The sequence below is a fragment of the Halichoerus grypus genome, chromosome 4 (assembly GCF_964656455.1).
Source record: "Halichoerus grypus chromosome 4, mHalGry1.hap1.1, whole genome shotgun sequence".
Taxonomy (NCBI): Eukaryota; Metazoa; Chordata; class Mammalia; order Carnivora; family Phocidae; genus Halichoerus; species Halichoerus grypus.
In genome coordinates, this window is record NC_135715.1 from 161,706,835 (window position 1) to 161,733,338 (window position 26,504).

The following is a 26,504-nucleotide window of genomic DNA, read 5'->3' on the forward strand; positions in this document are numbered from 1 at the left end:
CTGCTGAGCAGGGAGCCCGATGCGGGACTCGATCCCAGGACCCTGGGATCATGACCTGAGCCAACTGCAGAGGCTTAACCGACTGAGCCACCCAGGTGCCCCAATACAGCTTTTGTTTATATGCCTTTGGGTTGGTCTGGTATCTTAACACAGAGATGAGACTAGAGTCTTTAAGGCATTGTTTCTAATTCCCTTTAATAAGTATCTCCAAATTGCTGGTTTTGTAGAAATAAAATACTAGTCTTTTCTGCAGCTCGCATCTTCCTCAAACTGAGAATTCACCTCCATATACTCCTTATTTGATTTTGTACACTAGTATGGATTAGTCTTGCTAAGTCATTATGTTTTATAGACAACTCTCATGGAGTCTTCTCCATGTTATTTTTCTCCAAAGTTATTTTTGAGATCATTGGGATAATTCAGAGGAGGTGCAGAAAAAGCCTTGAATTTAGGGCCACAATTTGGGTACCAGTTCTGGCTCAGCAGCTCAGGTCATGGGATCTTGAGCAAAGAAGTCACCTTTCTGAGCTTCAGTTTTCTTATTGGTGAGATGAAGGGAATAGTGCCGCCTGGTAAGTGACTACTGAATGAAAATAGCTTAACTTAAAAAACTGGAAGCAAACACTTGTTATCTCCTTTATATTTTGTTAGGTAAGTTTATTCATGCCATAAGAAAGCCAAAAGTTTTCAATCTTAGGAAATGGTCCCATGTAATTCATTTTAGCTTATAAAGTTATAATACAATTAACCCTTGAACAACACAGGTTTTTTCAATAAATATTGGAAAAATTTTTAAAGGTTTTTGACAGTTTGAAAAAACTCACAGATGAACTGCATAGCTTAGAATTATAAAAAAAATTAAGAAAGGTATCTGATGAATGCATAAAATATATGTAGATAGTCTATTTTATCTACCATCAAATATGCACAAATCTATTGTAAGTTAAAATTTATCAAAACTTAGTTGCACACACATCCATACGTGGTGCCATTTGTAGTCAAGAGAAATGTAAACAAATGTAAAGATGCAGTATAAAATCATAACTGCATAAAATTTACTTTAGTACATAGTGTATTGCTTTAGTAATTTCATTTATACCTGTTGCTATTGCAGTAAGCTCGTGTTGAAAGTATCCTCTTAAAATGCTATGTGACGCTAATCACGAGCAGTTCATCTTTCCAGTAAATTGCGTATGGCAGTAAAAAGTGCTCTTGCAGTTCTCATGTATTTTTCATGTTTAGTGCAATACCATAAACCTTGAGTAACACCATGGGACCCATACAAAGTGCCACTAGATATGCTGGAATTTCTCCCAAGAAGCAGAGAAAAAAAGTAGAATTGCTTGGTAATGTATCAGATTGAGATCTGAAGCTGCAGTAGCAACCATTTCAAGATAAATTAATCCAGTATATGGACCATTGGAAAAAAAAAAAAAAAAAGTGAAGCCATTGTAGCTACATCAGAGGCATGAAAACCTTGCAAAACACCTTTTCATCCTGTGTTGAAAATGCAGCTTTTATGTGGGTGCAGAATTGCTGTAAGAAAGGCATACCTATAGACTAATATGAGAAAACCTGAAGTTATTATATGACAAAGCAAAAAGAAAATGAAGGATCCAAAGCTGGAGAATTTAATGGCAGGAAAGGATGGTTTGATAATTTTAGGAAGTGGTTTGGCTTAAAAAATGTCAAGATAACAGAACACTTCTGATGACCAAGAGGCAGCAGATGAGTTCCCAGACATCATTAAGAAAATAATTGATGAGAAAGGATATCTGCCTGAACAGGTTTTTAATGCAGATGAAAGTCCCCTATTCTTGCGGGGGAAATGCCATTAAAAGACATTTAATAGGAAGAAAAGTGAGCACCAGGATTGAAGGCAGGAAGAGATAAGCTAATTCCACTTTTTTGTGCAAATGCAGTTGGATTTATGATCAGGATTGCCCTTCTCTATAAAGCTGCTAATCCCCAATCAAGGGAAAAGATAAATATCAGCAGCCAGTCTTCCAGTTGTGCAACAAGAAGGTTTGGACAATGAGAACTCTTTTTGGATTGGTTCCACTGATGCTTTGTCCCTGAAGTCAGGAAGTCCCTTGCCAATGAGGGACTGAGTTTTAAAGTTCTTTTGATATTGGACAATGCCCTCGCCACCATAAGACCCCATGAGTTCAGCACCAAAGACATAAAAGTGGTCTACTTGCCTCCAAACACAGTGTCTCTAATTCAGCCTGCAGGTCAGGAGTCATAGGGACATTTTTTTTTAAGATTTTATTTGTCAGTGAGAGCACAAGCAGGGAGGGCAGCAGAGAGAGGGAGAAGCAGGCTCCCCACTGAGCAAGGAGCACGATTGGGGCTTGATCCCAGGACATTGAGATCATGACCTGAGCCGAAGGCAGACGCTTAACCGACTGAGCCACCCGGGTGTCCCAAGGGACTTTTAAGGCTCATTACACACTGTACTGAATGGAAAACATTGTCAACACCGTGGAAGAGAACCCCGACAGAACATCATGAAAGACTTGAAGGGTTATACCACTGAAGATGGATGGCGTCACTGTTACAGAAAAAGCTGTGAAAGCCAGGAAACCCAAAAGAATGAATTCCTACTGGAGAAAATTGTGTCTGCCTGTTGCATATGACTTCACAGGACTTAGGACAGTCAATCAAGGAAATAATGAGAGATTGTGGATGTGGCAAAAAAGGTGTGTGTGTGAAGAGTTTCAACAGATGGGTCCTGGAGAAATTCAAGAGCTAACGGACACCATGCAAGAGGAATTGACGAAAGATCTGAGGGAGACGAGTGCTTCCGAACCAGTGCCGGACCATGAGGAAGTAGATGTAGAAGCAGCCGCGCCAGAAGACAAATCGACATTCGACAATGTGGCAGAAGGGTTCCGTTTATTTAAGACCTTTTATGATACAAGCACTGAAACTAAAGTAGATGGTGGAAGGAGCCTTGATACCAAATAGAAATATTTTTAGAGAAACGGAAAAGCAAAATCAGAAATGACAGTGTATTTTCATAAAGTTGGCACTGAGTGCACCCGCCCCCCTCGCCTCGTTGCCCCTCTCTGCCGCCCCGAGACCTGAGATCAGCTGCCCTGTCAACGTGAGGGTGAGGATGAAGACCTTTATGATGCTTCCACTTAATGAATAGTAACTAATCGGTAGGCCATGCTGTTAATAAACTTAACTGTTGTGTATGTTGTATCTTCATGTGAAAACCTAGTAATTGTATGGCAGGAACCGCACGAGACATTTTTGTGGCATCGTCATATTGCCTAAGTATTCATTGTGTAGAACGTCATGTGCAAGACTTCAAGTGGCTAGCCTGTCCGTACGGAGGCAGAAGGTGAGTGATATTTAATATATAATTAATGTGTTAGTTTTGTTTTTTAACATTGTTTTCAAGAATTACATTACCGTACAGTATGCGTCTCATATAATTGGAGCAACTGTATCAGCCTGTCATCACGGGGAAGTGGTATTTTTTAAAAAGTACTGTTTCCAATGCCATATTATGAGTGACACTCCTAGTTACTGTGTGCCATAAAAATGGAACAATCCACTCGTTAGCATACAGGCCAGGCCACGGTGGGGCAATCGTATGGATTATACGAGGCTACTGTGGGGCAATCAGACTGATGCTGCTTCATTATCAGTGCGCGAATTGTTATGCCTTGGAGTAAATATGAATTTCTTTTTCACATTATCTTCATTTTTGATGTCTGGTGTTAGTAATACGGAGCATCTACAGTGTCTTGTATAAGACTATTGATGTAGGTGCTGACAGTTGATTGAACTTGTAAACACATGACATCAATAAATTATAGCACAGTACTATAAATGTATCTTATCTCTTGATGTTTTCATTTCTCTAGCTTCATTCTAAGAATGCAGTATATAATATACATACAAAGTGTGTTACTGGTAAGCCTTCTGGTCAATAGGAGGCTATTAGTAATTCAGTTTTGGGGGAATCAGAAGTTACACGCGGACTTTCAACTGTGTGTTGGGGGGATTGGATAACCACCCTGCACTGTTTGAGGGACAACTCTGTAGTCGAGGATATTGAGCCGAAATCATAATAAAAATAGGTAACACTATTGATAGCTTACCAAGTACCAGGCACCTTATATGATAACTGTTTACCCTATAAAGCCAAACACTGCTACTTTTACTCTCTTATGGATGACCAGGTTGGAATTAGATGAGCTCTTCATGGCCATGCGGGAAACATCAAAGTCTGACCGTAGGACTCAAACACAAAGCCTTCCTGCTACTTCCTCCATAACAGTGACATTAAATTAGGTGTTCAGTACATTGCAGATTACGTGCCACTGAGCCAGTCCTCTTCATGACTTCAGCTACTGGCAGCTTGGTTCAGACGGTGAAGAGAAAGTACGCTAGTTGGACACCAGTTCCTTACCGGGGAAGTTACTGACACACGTCCTCAAGCTGTTAGTTTTATGTTGCATAGCTGCAGAAGTTCCAGAGAGATATTTTAACTTGGGAAGCACAACTTTTAGAGAGGCAGAGCTGACTTCAGTCACATTTTTGGTGGATTTTCTTTTAACCTGATCTTTGAGGAAAAAACTTATTTATTTAATCAATCACAATACATGTACTCCTTAATCCCCATGCCCTATTCCCCCATTCTTCCCACCCACATTCCTTCTGGTAACCATCAGTTCTCTATAGTTAAGACCCTGTTTCTTGGTTTGTCTTTTCTCCCTTTTGATCATTTGTTTTGTTTCTTAAATTCCACGTATAAGGGAGATCGTATGGTATTTGTCTTTCTCTGACTGACTTATTTCACTTAGAATTATACTCTCTAGCCCCACGCATTGTTGTTGCAAATGGCGATTTAATTCTTTTTTTATGGCTGAATAATGTTCCATTGTGTATACACACACACACATATATACCACATCTTCTTTATCCATTCATCTATTGATGAATACTTGGGCTGTTTCCATAGTTTGGCTATTGTTAATAATGCTTGCTATAAACATCGGGATGTATGTATCTCTTTGAATTAGTGTTTTTGTATTTTTAGGGTAAATACACAGTAGTGTGATTACTGGATCATATGGTAGTTCTATTTTTAATTTTTTTTTTTAAAGATTTTATTTATTTATTTGACAGAGCGAGAGCACAAGTAGACAGAGTGGCAGGCAGAGGGAGAGGGAGAAGCAGGCTCCCCGCTGAGCAGGGAGCCAGATGTGGGGCTCGATCCCAGGACCCCAGGATCATGACCTGAGCCGAAGGCAGCCGCTTAACTGAGCCACCCAGGCGCCCCCTATTTTTAATTTTTTAGGGACCCCCATACTGTCTTCCACAGTGGCTGCACCAGTTTGCAGTCCCACCAGCAGGGCAGAGGGGTTCCTTTTTTTCACATCCTTGCCAAGGATGTTTGTGTCTTGTGTTTTTTATTTTAGTCATTCTGACAAGTGTGAGATGGTATCTCATTGTGGTTTGGATCTGCATTTCCCTGATAATGAGTGATGTTGAGCCTTTTTCCATGTGTCTGTTGGCCATCTGGATGTCTTCTTTGGAGAAATGTCTGTTATGGGGTCCCTGGGTGGCTCAGTGGTTAAGCAGCTGCCGTTGGCTCAGGTCATGATCCTGGAGTCCCAGGATCCAGGCCTGCATTGGGCTCCCTGCTCAGCAGGGAGTCTGCTTCTCTCTGTCTTCCTCTCCCCCTCTCCCTGCTCATGCTCTCTCTCTCTCTAATACAGAAAATCTTTAAAAAAAAGAAAAAAGAAAAAAATGTCTGTTATGTGTCTGCCCATTTTTAAATTGGATTATTTGTGGGTATTGAGTTTTATAAGTTCTTTATATATTTTGGATACTAACCCTTTATCGGATATGACATTTGCAAATATCTTCTCCCATTCAGTAGGTTGCCTTTTAATTTTGTTGACTGTGTCCTGTCCTGTGTAGAAACTTTCTATTTTGATATAGTCCCAATAGTTTTTGTTTTTATTTCCCTTGCCTCAGGAGATATATCTAGAAAAATGTTGCTATGATCAATGTCCTTGAGATTACTGCCTGTGTTCTTTTCAAGTATTTTTATGGCTTCAGGTCTCACATTTAGGTCTTTAATCCATTTTTAGTTTATTTTTGTGTATGGTGTAAGAAAGTAGTCCCGTTTCTTTTTTTGCGTGTTGCTACAAGTTTCCCCAAAACCATTTGTTGAAGAGACTGTCTTTTTCCCATTGTATATTCATTCCTCCTTTGTCAAAGATTAACTGACCAGATAATTGTGGGTTTATTTCTGGGTTTTCTGTTCTATTCCATTTATCTATTTTTTTTTTATGCGAGTACCATATTGTTTTAATTACTACCACTTTGTAATGTAACTTGAAATTTGGAATTGTGATACCTCCAGTTTTTTCTTTTTCCAGATTACTTTGGCTATTCAAGGTCTTTTGTGGTTCCATACAAATTATAGGATTATTTGTTAGTTCTTTGAAAAATGCTGTTGGTATTTTGATAGGGATTGCATGAAATCTGTAGATTGCTTTGGGTAGTATAGACATTTTAACAACATTTGTTCTTCCAACCCATGAACATGGAATTTCTTTCATTAGTGTTTCATAGTTTTCAGAGTACAGGTCATTCACCTCTTCGTTTAAGTTTATTCCTAGATATTTTGTTGTTTTCAGTGCAATTGTAAATGGGATTGTTTTCTTAATTTCACTTCTTACTGTTTCATTATTAGTGTGTAGAAATGCAACAGATTTCTGTACATTGATTTTGTATCCTGTGACTTTACCAAATTCATTTATCAGTTCTAATAGTTTTTTGGTGGAGTCTTTAGGGTTTTATATATATATTTAGTATCATGTTATCTGCAAATAGTGCAAGTTTTACTTTCTTACCAATTTGGATGCCTTTTCTAAAATTGTTGTCTGATTGCTGTGGCTAGTACTATGTTGAATTAAAGTGGTGACAGTGGACATCTTCGTCTTGTTCCTGGCCTTAGGGGAAAAGCTGTTTTTCACCATTAAGTATGATTTTAACTGGGTTTTTCATATATGGCCTTTATTATTTTGAAGTATGTTCCCTCTACACTTTGTTCAGGGTTTTTGTCATGATTGGATATTGTACTTTGTCAAATGCTTTTTCCTGCATCTGTTGAAATGACTATATCATTTTTATTCTTTCTCTTGTGTATGTGATGTATCATGTTGAGTGATTTGCAAATATTGAAACACCCTTGCAACCCAAGAATAAAATCCCACTTGATTGTGGTGTATGATTTTTTTAATGTATTGTTGCATTTGATTTGCTACTATTTTGTTGAGCATTTTTGCAACTATAATTCATGAGCGATATTGTCCCATAGTTATCTTCTTTGTGGTGTCTTTATCTAGTTTTGGTATCAGGGTGATACTGTCCTCATAGAATGAATTTGGAAGTTTTCCTTCCTCTTGTATTTTTTGGAATAGTTTGAGAAGAATAAGTATTAACTCTTCTTTAAATGTTTGTTAGAATTTGCCAGTGAAGGTATCTCGTCCTGGACCTTTGTTTTTTGGGAGACTTCAAATTACTGATTCAGTTTCATTGCTGGTAATTGGTCTGTTCAAATTTTCTACTTCTTCCTGCTTTAGTTTTGGTAAGTATATGTTTCTAGAATTTTTTTTCTTTTTTTTTAAAATTTAAATTCAATTAGCCAACATATAGTGCATCCTTAGTTTCAGATGTAGAGTTCAGTAATTCATCAGTTGCGTATAACACCCAGTGCTCATCACATTATGTGCCCTCCTTAATTGCCCATCACCAAGTCACCCCCCCCACTCACCTCCCCTCCAGCAACCCTCAGTTTGTTTCCTATAGTTAAGAATCTCTCATAGTTTGTCTACCTCTCTGATTTCTTCCCAGTTTTCCCTCCCTTCCCCTATGATCCTCTGCACCATTTCTTATATTCCACATATGAGTGAAACCATATGATAATTGTCTTTCTCTGATTGACTATGTCGCTCAGCAAAATACCCTCCACTTTCATCCACATTGAAGTAAATGGTAAATATTCATCCTTTTTGATAGCTGAGTAATATTCCATTGTATATATGAACCACGTCTTCTTTATTCATTCATCTGTTGATGGACATCTAGGCTCTTTCCATAGTTTGGCTTTTGGATATTGCTGCTATAAACATTGGGGTGCATGTACCCCTTTGGATCACTACATTTGTATCTTTGGGGTAAACACCCAGTAGTGCAATTGCTGGGTTGTAGGGTAGCTCTATTTTCAACTTTTTGAGGAACCTCCATACTTCTTTCCAGAGTGGCTGCACCAGCTTGCATTCCCACCAACAGTGTAGGAGGGTTCCCCTTTCTTTCTCCGCATCCTCGCCTACATCTGTTGTTTCCTGACTTGTTAATTTTAGCCATTCTGACTGGTGTGAGGTGGTATCTCATTGAGGTTTTGATTTGGATTTCCCTGATGCCGAGTGATGTTGAGCACTTTTTCATGTGTCTATTGGCCATTTGGATGCCTTCTTTGCAGAAATGTCTGTTCATATCTTCTGCCCATTTCTTGATTGGTGTTGAGTTTGATTAAGTTGTTTATAGATTTGGGATACTAGCCCTTTATCTGATATGTCATTTGCAAATATCTTCTCCCATTCTGTGTGTTGTCTTTTGGTTTTGTTGACTGTGTCCTTTGCTGTGCAGAAGCTTTTTATCTTGATGAAGTCCCAATAGTTCATTTTTGCCCTTGCTTCTCTTCCCTTGGCGATGTTTCTAGAAAGAAGTTGCTGCAGCTGAGGTCGAAGAGGTTGCTGCCTGTGTTCTCCTCAAGGATTTTGATGGATTCCTGTCTCACATTTAGGTCTTTCATCCATTTTGAGTCATTTTTGTGTGTGGTGTAAGGAAGTGGTCCAGTTTCATTCTTTTGCATGTGCTGTCCAATTTTCCCAACACCATTTGTTGAAGAGACTTTTTTCCATTGGATATACTTTCCTGCTTTGTCAAAGATTAGTTGACCATAGAGTTGAGGTACATTTGTACCTTTATTTTTCTAGAATTATCCATTTCTTCTAGGTTGTCTAATTTGTTGGCATACAGGTTTTCATAATATTCTGTTACAGTTGTTTGCATTTCTCTGGTGTTTGTTATTTCTCCTCTTAGTGATTTTTATTTGGGTCCTCTTTCTATTTCCATGAGTCCTCCTAGAGTTTATCCATTTTGTGATCTTTTCAAATAAATAGCTCCTGGTTTCATTGATCTGTTCTATTGTTTTTTTAGGTTTTTTTTTTTTTTTTTAAGATTTTATTTATTTATTTGAGAGAGAGTGTGTGTGTGTGTGTGTGCACAAGCAGGGTTGAGTGGCAGGCAGAGGGAGAGGGAGAAGCAGACTCCCTGCTGAGCAGGGAGCCCAATGCAGGGCTCGATCCTAGGACCTTGGGATGATGACCTGAACCAAAGGCAGACAGTTAACCAACTGAGCCACCCAGATGCCCCTGTTTTTTTAGTTTTTATATCATTTATTTCTCCTCTAATCTTTATTTCCTTGCTTTTGCTGGGTTTGGGTTTTATTCTTATTTTTCTAGCTCCTTTAAGTGTAAGGTTAGGTCATTTTGAGATTTTTCTTGCTTCTTGAGGTAGGGCCTGTATTGCTCTAAACTTCCCTTTTAGAGCCACTTTTGCTGCATCCCAAATATTTTGGACCATTGTGTTTTTATTTTCATTTGTTTCCATGTAATTTTTTATTTCTTCTCTGATTTCCTGGTTGACCCATTCATTGTTTTAGTAGCATGTTATTTAATCTCCATGTATTTGTGCTCTTTCCATATTTTTCTTGTGGTTGATTTCTGGTTGATTCCATAGCATGTGGTCAGAAAAGATGCATGGTATGACTTTAATTTTTTTGAATTTGTTGAGACTTGTTTTGTGGCCCTATATGTGATCTCTTCTGGAGAATGTTCCATGTGCACTTGAAAAGAATGTATTCTTCTGTTTAGTATGGAATGTTCTGACTGTCTGTTAAATCCATCTGGTCCAGTGTGTCATTCAAAGCTACTGTTTCCTTGTTGATTTTCTGTTCGGATGCTCTGTCCATCGATGTGAGTGGGGTGTTAAAGTATTACTATTGTATCAGTGCTATTGTATTACTGTCAGTTATTTCCTTCATGTTTGTTATTAACTGTTTTATGTATTTATGTGCTCCCATGTTGGGTGCATAAATATTTACAATTGTATCCTTTTTTTAAAAAAGATTTTATTTATTTGAGAGCGAAGAGAGAGTGCACAAGCAGGGGCAGGGGCAGAGGGAGAAGCAGGCTCCCCACTGAGCAGGGAGCCCAACTCAGGGCTCAATCCTAGGACCCTGGGATCATGACCTGAGCCGAAGGCAGATGCTTAACTGACTGAGCCACCCAGGTACCCCCACAATTGTTCTATCTTCTTGTTGGATTTTCCCCTTTATTATGACATAGTGTCCTTCTTGGTCTTGTTACAGTCTTTGTTTTAAAGTCTAGTTTGTCTGGGGGAGCCTGGCTGGCTCAGTTGGAAGAGCAAGTGACTCTTGATCCTTGGGGTCGTGAGCTTGAGCCCCATGTTGGGTGTAGAGATTACTTAAATAAACTAACTCAAAAAAAAATTAAGCCTAGATGTTTGATAGAAGTACTACTACCCCAGCTTTGACATTCAGTTGCATGATAAATATTTCTCCGTCCCCTCACTTTCAAAATTAGGTGTCTTTTAGTCTGAAATGAGTCTCCTGTAGGCAGTATATAGATGGATCTGGTCAAAAGTAATTTTTTAATCTTAATTTGGTATGCTCATTTCAGACAGAAGACAAAATAAAATCACCTGAATCACAATTTAATTTATATGTGAGGTCAAAGGCACTATAAAATAACAATATATAATGTTAATAGTGGTTATTTTGGGTGGTAGGGTTGTGGATGATTTTTCTTAAACAAGAGAGTATTACTTTGAAATGGGGAAAAAGGAAACTTTTTTTCTTTAATGTAAAAACATGCACTTCAAAATCTTACCTATGAAAACCACCCAGGGGCTCCTGGGTGCCTCAGTCAGTTAAGCATCTGCCTTTGGCTCAGGCCATGATCCCAGGGTCCTAGGATTGAGTCCCACATCGGACTCCCTGCTTGGTGGGGAGTCTGCTTCTCCCTCTGTCCCCCCCCCCCCTTGTGCTCTCACTCTCTCTCATGCTCTCTCTCTCAAAAAAAAACAAAAAAAACAAAAAAAAACCCACCACCCAGATCTCCTTTTTTGTATTTTACTCTTTGGATGTTGATTGGTTATTTATACCACTGAGTGAAGAACCATGTTTCTACTTTAAATGCCAAAGACAGTTTTTAATTCAACTTTTTAGTGTCTTTAAATGGCACATAAAAAAGGAGGAGATATTTTATGGTTGGCATATTAAGGTGACCCATCCTGTTCAATAGGTTTTTATTGCCATATTTAAACACCTTACCATTGTATGTGTTTTACGTGCATTACTTTCAATACTGCTGAATTAAATATTAAGTTTGTATTTCCTTCCTAGTTTAATTCAGTATCCCAAGATTCTGGGGCTACTTCATTGCTCAAGGTAAGAAAACACAGGGCCCTGCCAATACTATGGCAGAAGATATAAACTAGATTGATTCTGGCTTCTTTTTATTCCTGCCTTCAGTAAATCAGGTTAAATACTATGCTTATATTTCATTGGTTATTAACGTTTCTAGGCTCAAATTTTTAATATTTGATGGTTTGTATTTTGTTAGTGTATTTACACAAAGAACACATTCTGTTATTTCCCATATGACGTCCCTTCTGTATGAAGTAAGTTAAAAAGAATCAGTCTTACAAAGATATGAATTGCCTTGGTTTTATTTTCAGTCTGTGTTATCTGTATCAATTCAGACTACCTTTTACTTCTATGGTCCTGAGGTAAAACCCCAATTTTTGAATACGTTAACAATAATTGGATTTGTATTGAGTACTTTAAGAAATCAACTTTTTTGTTTTATGCCATTTTGTAATCTTTATTAAAAGAGGCTCAGAAAAAGAGCACAAACTTCCTTTGTTCTTATGTTGTAAGACCTTTACATTTCCAGATGGTCTATAGTTATGTGAAGTAAATATCCATAGTTGAAATACAAACACTGAATTTCATTGTGCAAATACAGAAACCTATTTTTTTTAAAAAATACAGTTCATTTCTAACCATATCAGAGCTATGTTTTACAATTAATGAAAGATTTCAAAAAATACAAAGTTACACCAGTCTGATCTTAATATGCCCTGGTATTCCTGTCTCACTTGTAAAGTGGTTGTAAGAAAGATTAGACAAATTTTAGTTCTTCTGGGGCTTTTCTAAGATTAAATGCATTCTTATTTGGTAATAAAAAGTAGGAGATATTATTTTCCCCCATTTAATATAAAAACATCCGCTTACTTTGAAAGAGTTCTCAGCCTACCTTTGGTTAAGGTTAATTTATTTCTTATTGAATGTTTGATCTAGATTTAGACAAATAGCAACTGAGCACCTTTCTGTTCTATGTTTATCATGTCTTTCCTTCACTCCCTACTGAATAAGTGGTTTGTTTCCTCTATTAGCAGTCTAGGTATAATATAGCCAGATTTCTGTTCCTGGCCTCTAAATGACTGAACTTCAAATAATTAATCATCTTGAAAAAATATGGTTACCTTCATTTTAATAACAAAGTTTTCAATGTGCTCTTCAAAAATGGAGTTGTTAGATTTGTTGAAATTATAACTTAACTTGCTAAGACAGTTAATGTGCTTTTGGATTAAATGGGCAACTACATACTCAGAAGAAATGTTAAGAGAATCTAAGAACTGAATAATAATAATCTATTGTTTTTTTTTTTTTTTGAGGACTTTTGTTCTTTAGAAATTGAGGGCAATGTGAATACATTGGTAGTCTGGGATTCTGGCTTGGAAAGATGAGTGGTTTTCCTCTGTGTTCAGGTTTTATTTATTTGTTTATTCGAGATAACAGGGACTACTTTGCATGCATGTGAAGGAGATATAGAAATATTTTGTGAACTAATGTATTAGTGAAAAAATTAATGAAAGAAAAATGGCACAAACTCAAGATACAAAGTTAGCATTATTTTTGAAGTATTCAAAGTTGAGAGCACAGAGTCACCATAGGTACAGAATTTAGATTGTAATTACGAATCACAATCCTTGGTGATTGAATCTTCTGGAGAATTTCACTGAATAAAAAGGAAGAGGTAAAAAATGCTTCTGACTGAAAAGATAACTAAATAAATAGGAATAAGCATGAAAAGACTACATAACCTTTTCCTGAGTCAATGCGTCTGATCCTCAGATAAGGTCTTGCCAGCCTAGGTGGTACTGCCCCCCCACCAGTGATTTCCTGGAGGGCTCGGGGGCAGTTCCAATTATAGCTAGGCCAGAGTGCTCTGCATGCAGGTGGATTGCACTTTACCCACTCTGGTGTAGTCCCAAAAAGTGTTCTATTTACAGTGACTCGGACATTACAAGCCATTCTCTTATAAACAATAAATAAGCCTGTTGAAAACTGGGAGCACATGGAAACTGCTGTGAACACCTCAGTTGTTAAAATGTTCCCTTATGGAGATGTAATGGACTGGATGACAAAAATAAGACACCTGGAGAACTGCCTCAAATCTGAAGGATGGTCAAGAAAAAAGAACAGGAAATTGAGTGATACGTACATAGAGTGGCTATGGGTTCCCTGGCTTACACTAACCTCCCTCCAGTAAGGGTAACAGTTTTTCCTCAGTCATCAAATAGAGTCTTAGATGATGTCACCCGCAGAAAGGGAAAAGTGGAAAAATAAGACCCTTTCTGTTTGATCACGTGGAGGCTTCTATGACTGCCAGAGAAGTAATCTGGATTAAATCGTGTCAAGAAATAGGTTATAAGTGTACAGATATGTACAGGATAAGCTTAGAATTTTTCCCTCATTCAGATAGAAGTTTCTGGGTAATTTCAGGAATACTACTGCCAGGTGCTTAGGGACTGTCCTCCCCTTGCTTTCTTTTCAGAAAGAATATGAATACTGTACATTATGGTAACAATGTGTGGAAAACCAGGCCTGAAGACACCTGTACAATGTCTTGAATATTACTGGACATTCTTGTGGTTTAGGAGATGGGTTTATGAGTTTCTGCAGAGGATAGATTTAGCAAACGAATCATCCTGCTATTTTCCCATGAAAACTCAATAATGGAACTGAGGGGTATCCATGATTTTCTGTGAAGGAAAAAAACTTAGTAATATTACATTTTAGCCTCCAAGTGGAGAAAAGCACCAAGTTTCTCTGGGATTTCGTTAAAGCAAACTGAGTTCTCAAATCTTACTCTACTTTTCTAACTAAAGACAAAACTGTTCTGGTTCTAGTGTTATTTTCCACAACAGAAAACTCCCCCTGCTATGGTTTTATTTAAAAACCAACCCCAAATCACAACCAAATTTACATGCTGTCTTTATCCACATACAGAATTCTCACAGCCAGCAAGGCAACTTACACATAAAAGGCTTTCCAAAAAAATAAGCCCAATTCCTTATTTACAGAAGTATTCCTAATTATTATTTTGAAATAAATTTTGGTATCTATTTCTGACTCAGTGGTTCATAGTATTTTCCACATATTATCAACAGCTGCAAATCCAAGATATTAAAGAGATACTTGATCTATTCAAATGTAGTCCTTACCATCTCTTTAAAGTTGGCTGAAAAGTGTTAGATTCACAAACACGATGCTTTTGTGTATGGGTTACAATATAAACTCCTTTCCACAAAGGCAATATGTTGTAAAATTGATGTTTCAAGGCCACTGAAGTGACGACATAGTTTCAGTCAAGCATTAAGTAGTTCATCATCTGAGTGTCCAATAGCATCTGGGTTTGAAAGTGGATCCAAGTCTGCAAATAGATTGAACCAGGCTGACATGTCTTGGTTACCATTGTTGGGAGCTATTAAAGAAGAAAAGACACATTGAAGAGTCTCAGGTTTTTAAAATCACATTACTGTACAATTTATGTTTTTTTTTTTTAAATGCCAGATACTACTTCTTTGTTCTCCTGGGATGCTAGCTTTTATTTTTATTTATTTATTTATAAGATTTTATTTATTTGAAAGAGAGAGCACAAGTGAGGGCAGGGGAGTGACAGTCATAGGGAGAGGGAGAAGCAGACTCCCCGTGGAGCAGGGAGCCCAGTGCGGGGCTCAATCCCAGGACCCTGGGATCATGACCCGAGCCGAAAGCAGACGCTTAACGACTGAGCCAGCCAGGCGCCCCTCCTTGATAATTTTGAAAAGCTAATAATGTAGATACCTTGTGCTTTGCTGAGGCCCTTCTATGTAAGTAATTTTATGTTGCTCTGAGAAATGATTAAAAGTGAACAGGCAGGCAGTAATAGTATTAGAAACACAGATAATTTATAGAAGTCTCTCAGTAAGTTTCAAAAGTAAAAGTAACCTTTGTTCCTACAAAGTAGGAACATTACATTTATAAACTTGGTGCTTAAAAATCTATATTTATTATAAAATATTAAACACGGGGGAAGAAAATCCTTCTATCACATTAACATACCCAACAGTTCTCATTTCAGTTTACAGTTGTCTTTTCCATGTGCATTTTACAAATTTTTGATATATATTTTATGGAGTGGATTGTGTCTCAGATATAACTTCCTGTTAACCAACTCCCTCTCACCTCCCTGTGGAGACTGGAAAATCACATGTATCAATAGTCTACAGGTTGTACTGTGCCAGAGATTTCAAGGATATACATTTAGGCTGAAGGCTGAAACTAGTAAAAGAATGCACAATGGCACAGTGAGTCATCTCAGAAGGCTAGGCTCTTGAGGGTTGAGGGGTCCAGTAGCAGCACTGAGACCCAGGGGACAATCTAAAGACCTAGATATGATATGAGAGACACAAGGGGCAGAGAATGGAAGGCAGTTATACTCAGAAGAATCTAAGGCAACCCTCTTTTACAAACATGGTTTCCCACTTTCTGCAGGTCAGAGGGCTATAGTTAGGACTGTGGGGATTCCAAGCCTTAAAGAGCAGGGAGAATGAAAGGCTTCTGTGTGTGTCCACTTCTATTTCTAGGAGCCCCAGATTAGTGATACCCACACAAGTTGTGGCCTTGAGTCCTCAGCACACTACCTATTAATAAGTAATAATGGGCAAATCATTTAACCTCACAGGCTCTTATTTCCTCATCTGTAAAGTAATAATCATTTAGCATTAAAGCAGGATACCTGAGAGGGAACAGGAGGCCTATTAATAATTATGCTGGGGGACGCCTGGGTGGTTCAGTTGGGTAAGCATCTGACTCTTGATTTTGGCTCAGGTCATGATCTCAGGCTTGTGAGATCCAGCCCTGCATCAGGCTCCATGCTCAGCAGGGAGTCTGCTTCTCTCCCTCTTCTCCTTCTGCCTCGCACCCCCCCCCCCACCATGCTCACTTGCTTTCTCTCTCAAAATAAATAAATAAAATCTTTTTTAAAAAATGATGCTGGAAGAAGCAAAAATCTCAAACAACCTTACACCTAAAGGAGCTGGAAAATGAACTAACAATACCCCAAGTCAGTAGAAGGAAATACTGAAGATTAGACTAGAAATTAACAAAACAGAAACCAAAAAAAACCCAATAAAACAGGTCAATCAAACCAGGAGCTGGTTCTTTGAAAAGATCACAAAATTGATAAACCTTTGGCCAGACTTATCAAAGGACTCAAAATCAGAAATGAAAGAGAATGACAAACACCACAGAAAGGATTCTAAGAGAACATTATGAAAAATTATATGCCAACAAACTGGACAACCTAGAAGAAATGGATAAATTTGTAGAAACATATAATCTCCCAAAACTGAATCAGGAAGAAATAGGAAATTTTGAACAGACCAATTCCTAGAGATGAAATTGAATCAGTAATTTTAAAAAAATCCCAACAAACAAAAAGTCCAGGACCAGATGCCTTCACTGGCAAAGAGTTAATACCTATTCATCTCAAACTGTTCCAAAAAATACGAAAGGAAGGGAATCTTCCAAATTCATTCTATGAAGCCAGCATTACCCTGATACCAAAACCAAGACATCACCAAAAAGAGACAACTAAAGGCCATTATCCCTGATGAACACAGATGCAAAAATCCTCAACAGAATACTAGCAAATCAAATCCAACAACACATTAAAAAAAAAAAAATCACCATGATCAAGTGGGATTTATTCCTGGGATGCAAGGGTGAGTCAATATTTGCAAATCAATCAACGAGATACATCAACAAGAGAAAGGATAAAAGTCTTATCATTTCAATAGATGCAGAAAAAACATTTGACAAAGTATAACATCCATTCAGGATAAAAACCCTCAATAAAGCAGGTCTAGATAGAGGGAACATACCTCAACATAATAAAGGCCTTAAATACAAAACCCACAACTAACATCATACTGAATGGGGAAAAACTGAGAGCTTTTCTCCTAAGGTCAGGAACAAGACAAGGATGTCTACTCTCACCACTTTTATTCAACATAGTACTAGAAGCCCTAGCCAGAGCAATCAGACAACAAAAAGAAATAAAAGGCATCCAAATTGTTAAGGAAGAAGTAAAATTTTCACTATTTGCAGATGACATGTACTATATATAGAAAATCTGAAAGACTCTACACCAAAAAAACTGCTAGAACTGATAAATTCAGTAAAGTTGAAGGATACAATATCAATGTACAGAAATTTGTTGCATTTCTATAGCTAGTAATGAAGCAGCAAAAAGTGAAATTAAAACAATCCCATTTACATTTGCACTAAAAATAGTAAAATACTCAGGAATAAACTTAACCAAGGAGGTCAAAGACCTGTACTCTGAAAACTATAAAACACTGATAGAAGAAATTGAAGATGACACAAACAAATGGAAAGATACTCCATGCTCATGGGCTGGGAGACCAAATACTGTTAAATGTCCATACTACCCAAAGCAACCTACAGATTTAATGTAATCCCTATCAAAATACCAACAACATTTTTCACAGAACTTTGAACAAATAATGCTAAAATTTGTATGGAATCACCAAAGACCCTGAATAACCAAAGCAATCTTGAAAAAGAACAAAACTGGAGGTATCACAATCCCAGATTTCAAGATGTCAGTAATCAAAGTAATCAAAACAGTATGGTACAAAAAAAAAGAAGAACAAACCAGTATGGTACTGGCACAATAAACACATAGATCAATGGAACAGAATACAGAACCCAGAAATAAACCCACAATCATATGGTCCATTATAACAAAGGAGGCAAAAAATGCAATGGGAAAAATTCTCTTCAACAAATAGTGTTGGGAAAACTGGACCACTTTTTTATACCATACATAAAAATAAACTCAAAATGGATTAAAGACCTAAATGTGAGACCTAAAGCAATAAAAATCCTAGAAGAGAGCATAGGCAGTAATTTCCCTGACATTGGTCATAGCACCTTCTTTCTAGATAGGCCTCCTGAGGCAAGAGAAACAAAAGCAAATATAAACTATTGGGGCTACATCAAAATAAATCTTCTGCACAGCAAAGGAAACAACAAAACAAAAAGCCTACTGAATGGGATAAGATATGTGTCAATGACATATCTGATAAAGGGTTCGTATCCAGAATATATAAAAAAACTTACACAAATCAACACCCAAAAAACAAAGAATCTAATTAAAAATGGTCAGAAGACATGAATGGACATTTCTCCAAAGAAGACATCCAGATGGCCAACAGACACAAGAAGAGATGCTCAACCTCACTCATCATCAGGGAAATGCAAATCAAAACCACAATGAGGTATTACCTCACACCTGGCTAAAATCAAAAACACAAGAAACAAGTGTTGGCGAGGCTGTAGAGAAAAAGGAACTCTTGTACACTGTTGGTGGGAATGCAAACTGGTACAGCCACTGTGGGAAACAGTGTGGAGGTTCCTCAAACAATTAGAAATAGAATTAGCATATGATCCAGTAATTCCACTACCAGATATTATTAGCCCAAAGAGTATGAAAACACTAAACTGAAAAGATATATGCACCCCTATGTTTACTGCAGCATTATCTGCAATAGCCAAAGTGTGGAAACAGTCCCAAGTGTCCAAAAATAGATGAATGGATAAAGAAGATGTGGTGTGTATGTATATATATATATATATATATACACAATGGACTATTAGTTGGCCATAAAGAAGAATGAAATCTTGGGGCGCCTGGGTGGCTCAGTTGGTTAAGCATCTGCCTTTGGCTCAGGTCATGATCCCAGGGTCCTGGGATCGAGCCCCCTGCTCAGTGGAGAGCCTGTTTCTCCTTCTCCCTCTGCCCACCTCCCCCCCCCCCCGCCCCGCTCATGCTCTCTCGCTCTATCTCAAATAAATAAAATCTTTAAAACAAACAAAAAAAGAATGAAATCTTGCCATTTGCAACAACACTGATGGATATAGAGGGCATAATTCTAAGTGAAGTAAAGTCAGTCAGAGAAAGGTAAATACCATATAATTTTACTCACTGTGGAATTTAAGAAATAAAACAAGCAAAGGAAAAAAGGGAAAGAGAAAATAACAGACTCTTAAATATAGAGAACTGGTGGTTACCAGAGGGAGCTACAGTGTAGGGGGGATGGGTGAAATAGGTGAAGGGGATTAAGAGCACACTTATCATGATGAGCATTGAATGTTGTATGGAAGTGCTGAGTCACTATATTGTACACCTGAAACTAGTAACACTGGATGTTGACTATACTAGAATTTTTTTTAAAAAGTAACTGAAAACATAATAATTATACTGGAAGAATAGATGTCAATGAGGATATGTCATTCCTGTGGTCAGTCCAGTAATACCTGACCTTCTTGGTGCAGCTGTGGAGAGGTTCTGATGAGTATATGAAAATTCTACAGCATTTTACAAACGTGGGATGGTTTTATATTCATCTGTCACAATGGAAAATGAAGGTCTTAGTTACATTATTTTCATGGGGCTCTCCTTGTGTATATTTTTCTTGCCTCCAGAAACTCTTATGAAACAAACAGCAAATGAATTATACTGAAATGTAATAAATGTATAGAAAAAAGAGCCTAAATTAACTATTAATAGTTTTCATAAAGTACAAGCAACTGTAAACAGTATCAGTTCAAGAAACAGAAAAGACTACTCCTTAGAAGCTACCCTTGTGAGACCCTTCCAGCCACTGTTCCCCATCCCCCCCCCCCCCAAGGCCAACACAGAGATAAATCCCATCTCAGGCTATTAAAAACAGCGTGGTGACAACATTCTTGTGTATATGTTTTGGTCAACAAATGGATGCATTTCTCTTGGTTATGCACTTAGGAGTGGAAATGCTTGGTCTTGTGTGTTATATGTATGGATGTTCAGTTTTAGTAGAAATTACTAAACAGTTTTCCAAGTGGTGATGTGACTCTGCACACCCACGAGCAGTGTCCACAAACTTGTCATCACGTGGGGTTTTCTATTTTTCATTTAAGCCATTTTGGTAGGTGGATAATGGAACTGCATATTGTTTGTTTGGTTTTTTTTTAAGATTTTATTTAGTCATTTGACAGAGACACAGCGAGAGAGGAACACAAACAGGGGGAGGAGTGGGAGAGGGAGAAGCAGGCTTCCCGGTGAGCAGGAAGCCCGATGCGGGGCTCGATCCCAGGACCCTGGGATCATGACCTGAGCTGAAGGCAGACGCTTAACGACTGAGTCACCCAGGCGCCCCCTGCATATTGGTTTTAAATTGCATATCCTTAATGATTAATGAAGTGGGGTAATGAATTTGGGGGGTAATGAATTTTAAAGCTGTTACGAATTTCAATTTTTATTACATTGAAGCCTCAACGATCATAGGCAAATAGCAGCTTTCCCAATACTTCTATTTCCCAACACTTCTTTCCCAATGTTCACTTATGAAATTTATTTTATAGTCTCTATTTTAACTGATTAAACACAACTTTAGTTTTAGTGGGTTTTAGAAAAGAAAATTATAAATAGGCTGAATCCCAAAGGGACGGCTGTATTCTGAATTGGCTAGTGTGAATCTGTCATTTGCTTGGAGTTGATGGATTTTCCAATTGATTTATCCCAAAGTACCGGAAGGAATAGAATTCCAAGAGTCTACAATGATACATAGCAACAAATAAATAAAAAAATGAGGGACAAGAGAAAGCTGTTCCATACAGTTAGAATGTCAACTAATAAATGTAGAAAGAATGAGGAAAGAGAAAACCACCATTTGGCAACAACCAGAGTAATAAGTATTTCATGCAAAGAATTATCAATGAATGCTAAATTAGTGGGTGAAACTTTGACAGAAACAAGCCATTTACGCAGTTTCAAAATATTTTCCCACAAGATATTACAAAGGGAAAAATATAATTTTATAGTGCAGTCACCCGGGAGACACCATCTTAACCAACAGATCAAAGTTAACATCACAAGCAATGGGACAATTCAGACATCATGTGCCTCCTGATATTAAGAAGGCACAACATCACTCCTGTCAATGCTATTCCTGCCAAAATCCCTAACCTGAATCTAATTATGAAAAAACATCAGATAAACCCAACTTGAGGAATATTCTACAAAATTAATGGCCTCTATGCTATAGAGAAGTCAAGATGATGAAAGACAAAAATTTAGGAACTCTTCCAGATTAAAAGCAATTGAAGAGACATGATACTAAATGCAATGTGGGAATCTGGATTGGATCCTGCATTAGGAAAGGAAGAAAAAAGTTCTCTTTTGTTATAAAAAACACCGGGGTGCCTGGGTTGCTCAATTGGTTAAGCGCCTGCCTTCGGCTCAGGCTCAGGTCATGATCCTGGAGTGCCCAGGATCGAGCCCCAAGTCGGGCTCCCTGCTCAGCGGGAAGTCTGCTTCTCCCTCTGCCCCTCACCTGGCTCATGCTCTCTCACAAATAAATGAATAAAATCTTTAAAAAAAAAAATTAGTGGGGCAATTGGCAAATCTGAATAAGGTCTATAAATTAGATAATAGCACTATGATGATATTAATTTCCTGTCACATGCTACAACATGGATGAACCGTGAGGACATTAGACTAAATGAAATAAGCCAGTCATGAAAAGACAAATACTGTATGAGGTACCTAGAGTAGTCAAATTCATAGAAACAGAAACTATAACGGTGGTTAGCAGAGGAAGGGGAAAGAGGATTTGTTGTTTAATGTTTATAATAAAGTTGCAGATTTGCAAAATGAAAAAGCTCTGGAAATCTGTTTCACAACACTATGCATATATATAACATTACTGAACCTGTTCACTTAAAAATGGTTAAGGTGGTAAATTTCGTTACGTGTTTCCTACTATAATAAAAATGCGGAGGGAGTGCTGTGGTTAGAAAATCATCATTTTTTTACCACCCATCATAGTAAAGACTGAATCAGGCCAAAAGCAACACTGGATGCTAAATCTAAGTAGAAATTCTGATGACGAGCTGGACTTGTGCACAAAGTGTCTCCTCACGGACTGCTTAGTAATTGCAAGGGGATAAAATAACATAAACTAGTAATTATTTAGGAGAAAAATTGGACAATGCTTTGGATGGGTGGTCAGAATTAACATCATCAATGAGGGAGAAATGGCCAGCATCAACTTTCAGATGTGAAACCCTGAGAGAGGAGTGTCGCTGGTGCAGTACTCCAGGCAAGAATGAAGAACCTGAATTTAATCACAATAAAATTCAGATAAAACTAAAATAAGGAATATTCCATTAAAAACAAAGAAAAATGGAGCAGAGGGACTATATTCTATTAAAATGCCCATGTTCAAAAAATCAAAGAAAAGCTGTGGAAATGTTTCAGATTAAAAGAGGCTAAAGAGACATGACAACTGAATACAAGACCCTAGACTCGCTGTCCAGGGGGAGAAAGTGCTATAAGGGATATGACTGGGTCAGCTCACAACACTGGAAGACAAATACATGGTAGATTATGGAAAAAGTATTATGTTAATATTAAGTTTCCTGAAGTTTACAACCATACTGTGGTTATGCAAGAGAATATACCAGTTCTTAGGAAATACACACTGAAGTATTTTGGGGTAAATGGTCATGATGTATGTAACTCACCCTCAAGTGGTTTGAAATAAAATAACACACGCATTACACACATACACACGTCTACATAAAGCAAAACATTAACCGTAGATGAATCTGGATAAAGGGTATACAGGTGTTCTTTGTGCTATTTTCACTTATGCAACACTTCTGTACATTTGAAGTTCTTTTCAATTAAAATTTTTAAAAATCAGTATCAGTGACTAAGATTATTATGTATCTAAAATCCTGACAGGATGTCTGTTTTCTATGCATTACCATTACAACATGAACCAGTTCTGCAGATAACAATATGGTGAGTACTCAATCAATGTTAGCAATTACTATGTGCCAGGCCCTTTGCTAAATGCCTGAATGCACTGTTTATCAACAGGCATCTTGTAATCAAAGAATACCTTCTATCCCTAATGGTATTATCCAATACCAACAAACCTTAACAGAAAATATAAAAAATTAAAGTACACAATTTAGTTGACTATGACAAGCTCACAAGTTCTATTTAATTTTTTCCATGATGAGGGATAGCCAGGTATCACTTACATTTTATTTATTTAGTTAAAGACTTTATTTATTTTTAAATTTTTTTTAAAACTTTATTTATTTGTCAGAGAGAGAGAGCACAAGCAGGGGAGCGGCAGGCAGAGCAGGCAGAGGGAGAAGCAGACTCCCTGCTGAGCAAGGAGCCTGATGCGGAACTGGATCCCAGGACCCTGGGATCATGACCTGAGCCGAAGGCAGACGCTTAACTGACTGAGCCACCCAGGCATCCTTATATATTTATTTGAGAGAGAGAGAGAGCACGCAAGCGCGCACTCACAAGTGGGGGGAGGGGCAGAAGGAGAGAAGAGAATTTCCCGCAGACCCCCCATTGAGAGCAGAGCCTGATGTAGGGCTTGATCTCACAACGCTGAGATCATGACCTGAGCCAAAATCAAGAGTTGGACGCTTAACCAACTGAGCCACCCAGGTGCCCCTATAACTTTCATTTTAATTTATTATTAACAAAATATTTTTCTGGACAATATGAGGCAAACACTATAAAATGATCCTATTCTAAATTTATCTGCATTCAACTGATTGTTAATATAATGGCAAAGAATATAAATAAATAACTTACACTTTGTTAATTTCTTTGGACTCTGTGAAGGCACTGGCTGGTTATCAGTGTGTGAAAGAGGAACTTCTAATCCCCCTTGCAAGGCCCAGCCTGGGGGAGGGAAGGAATTATCCATTGTTAGTCAAGTAGGAAGCAGCATCAGAAAAAATAAGAAAAGGTAAAAATAACTAATGAGTCCTCAATTCTATCAGGGTGAGATTCTACAATGTAAGACATAGAAGACACTTAAAATGTATCTGCAATTATGTATTTTAGTCAAATCATCTGAGTTTAGTTCCAGCTAGAATTAGACTTCCTTATAGTTTTCAAAGTGGTTTTGAAATAAATACGTAAGTTTTCTTTTCAAACAACTGCAAATAGATAAGGTATAGAAAGAATTTCTAAGGAGTTGGGAGAGAGGAAATAGACCTGCCAATTAGAATCTTGAAACCTTTAAGTATGTTTATACCCCTGGACTCAGTAATCCTATTTCTAGAAATTTATCTTAAGGAAATAATTTAAGTGAAGAAAAAAAAAGTACATGTATGATAATGTTTATTGCAGCATTATCTATAAAATGAAAAACTCATAACAGTAAGGAAGGAATTATGGGAGATAAACGTGACAAAATATTATGCGGTCATTAAAAAATATCATTATGAATACTCTTAGTCATACTCTTATCACTAAGACATGAAGTGTTTGCCCGTAACATGAGAAATTATTTAGGCTATAATTAAAATACAGCACTAGAAATGAACTTAGATTGTCCTGCCTTCTACCTTCCTTGTACAGAAGAGATCATTTGAAGCCCAAGTTCTTACTTAGGGTTCCTAGAACATAGCTCTTTTAACTCAGGGCAGCTCACTTTCCTGTTTACATTGCAGGGGAATAAGAAGGCGAGTGAAGTAGGAAGAGTCCTGTAGTAGGAGGCAGAAGACCAGATTTTGGTTCCCTCTTAATTGTTGACTGCCTGGTGATCTTAAGCAAGACACTCATTAAACAAGTATCCACTGCCTCAGCCATTGCCTGGGAACATCCTGTCAGCCTGCAGGCGGGGACCAGAACAGACGCTCTGAGTGGTGAAGGAATACTGTTGATAATGTACTGCCAGGAAAGAAGAAAAGAATCCAGTGCTGCTAGAGATGTGGCACGTTAAGGAGAAAGAGCAGTAGGATTTCACGTGGAGAATGAATCTGTTTGTAAATCTGTGTAACTGTTAGGCCAGTGATAATGCATATGAGAGTAATTGTTTTCTAAAATTTTATAGTAAAACATCTGAATTATCCTAGATAGAGTGCCTCTTTATCAAATAATACTGTATTCTTACTTTTAGGCTATTTAACAAATTCTTACTGAGTGCTTATTGAACTGCTATTTATTTTATTTTTTGAGCTAAGTTTATGCTGCTGTCACAGAAAGAACAAAGATAAATCACCCCATAGATCATGCCCTTGGGGTGCTTACAGATTGGATAAAGTATGATGGTCTTGCAGATATAGTATGAACATAAGTATTTTAATACAAAGTACAATGCATTAAGATACTGTTAGGTGTTGTGAGCCATTTTCTCAGGGATAAAATCTACTAGGGGATGGAAGACCCCTGTCTGGGACAGAAGGCAAGATGAACTATGATTATAACCATGAAAACAGATAGAGCACTATGGGAGGCCAGAGGCGGGAGAAACCACGCAATGGGCAGTACTGAAGAAATAGTCAAGTGTTGGCCGCCATGGAGAAAACACTGGACTGGGAATCTAACACATGCTCCGTTACTGAACAGCATAAGTAAAAGCAGCAACACAAGCAATGATGTCTCAGAGGGATCTAAAAATAGTCAATATAGTTACAGAAAATGCTAAGTATTTTGAAGTAAGCTAAGAGATAAGAGTGGAAATACAGGCACAAGTTTTATCCTAGAGCCCATGGTCCTTTTTTTCTTTTTTTTTCCCCTTCCAAAGTATTTATTTTAAATTCTCTGCATGTGAAGTCAATAATTCCACCTGCAACAATGCACAACTTCAGGGGCATCATGCATTTTGTGCAACTTAATGATTCTGTGAGATATTATGCTACACATAGGGGACATAAGGACATGCAATAAAGGACATTCTCTGCCTTCATGATTCTTAAAACCTAACGGAAGAGCATAGACATAAATAAGGTCGCTATCAAATAAATGAAACACTGTAAAGATATAACCGGAAATGATGAGTGAGCCAGAAACTGAAGGATGAGGGAAAGATAAAGAGTTGAATAAAGGAGGATAAAAAGTCATGTGGGCAAATGTCTTGGGGCACAAGCACTG

General features: G+C 37.7%; 2 protein-coding genes across 6 annotated transcripts in view; one reads left to right on the plus strand and one right to left on the minus strand.

The window, feature by feature from the left end:
• FAM117B (family with sequence similarity 117 member B) overlaps nt 1-25,434 on the plus strand; it is a 99,347-nt gene extending 73,913 nt beyond the window's left edge. Inside the window, exon 8 of the mRNA XM_078071208.1 lies at nt 25,082-25,434. Within this exon, the coding sequence (XP_077927334.1) occupies nt 25,082-25,106 (25 nt within the window). The 3' untranslated portion in view covers nt 25,107-25,434. The remainder of the gene's footprint in view (nt 1-25,081) is intronic.
• The window catches only part of ICA1L (islet cell autoantigen 1 like), a 69,224-nt gene continuing 55,563 nt past the window's right edge, over nt 12,844-26,504 (minus strand). For 4 of the 5 annotated variants that reach the window (XM_036070716.2, XM_036070714.2, XM_078071210.1 and 1 more), the window contains 2 exons: nt 24,216-24,305; nt 12,844-14,957 (listed from right to left, as the gene is read on the minus strand). In XM_036070716.2, the coding sequence (XP_035926609.1) occupies nt 14,842-14,957; nt 24,216-24,305 (206 nt within the window). In that variant the 3' untranslated portion in view covers nt 12,844-14,841. The remainder of the gene's footprint in view (nt 14,958-24,215; nt 24,306-26,504) is intronic. The other variant, XM_078071211.1, reaches the window with a different exon arrangement.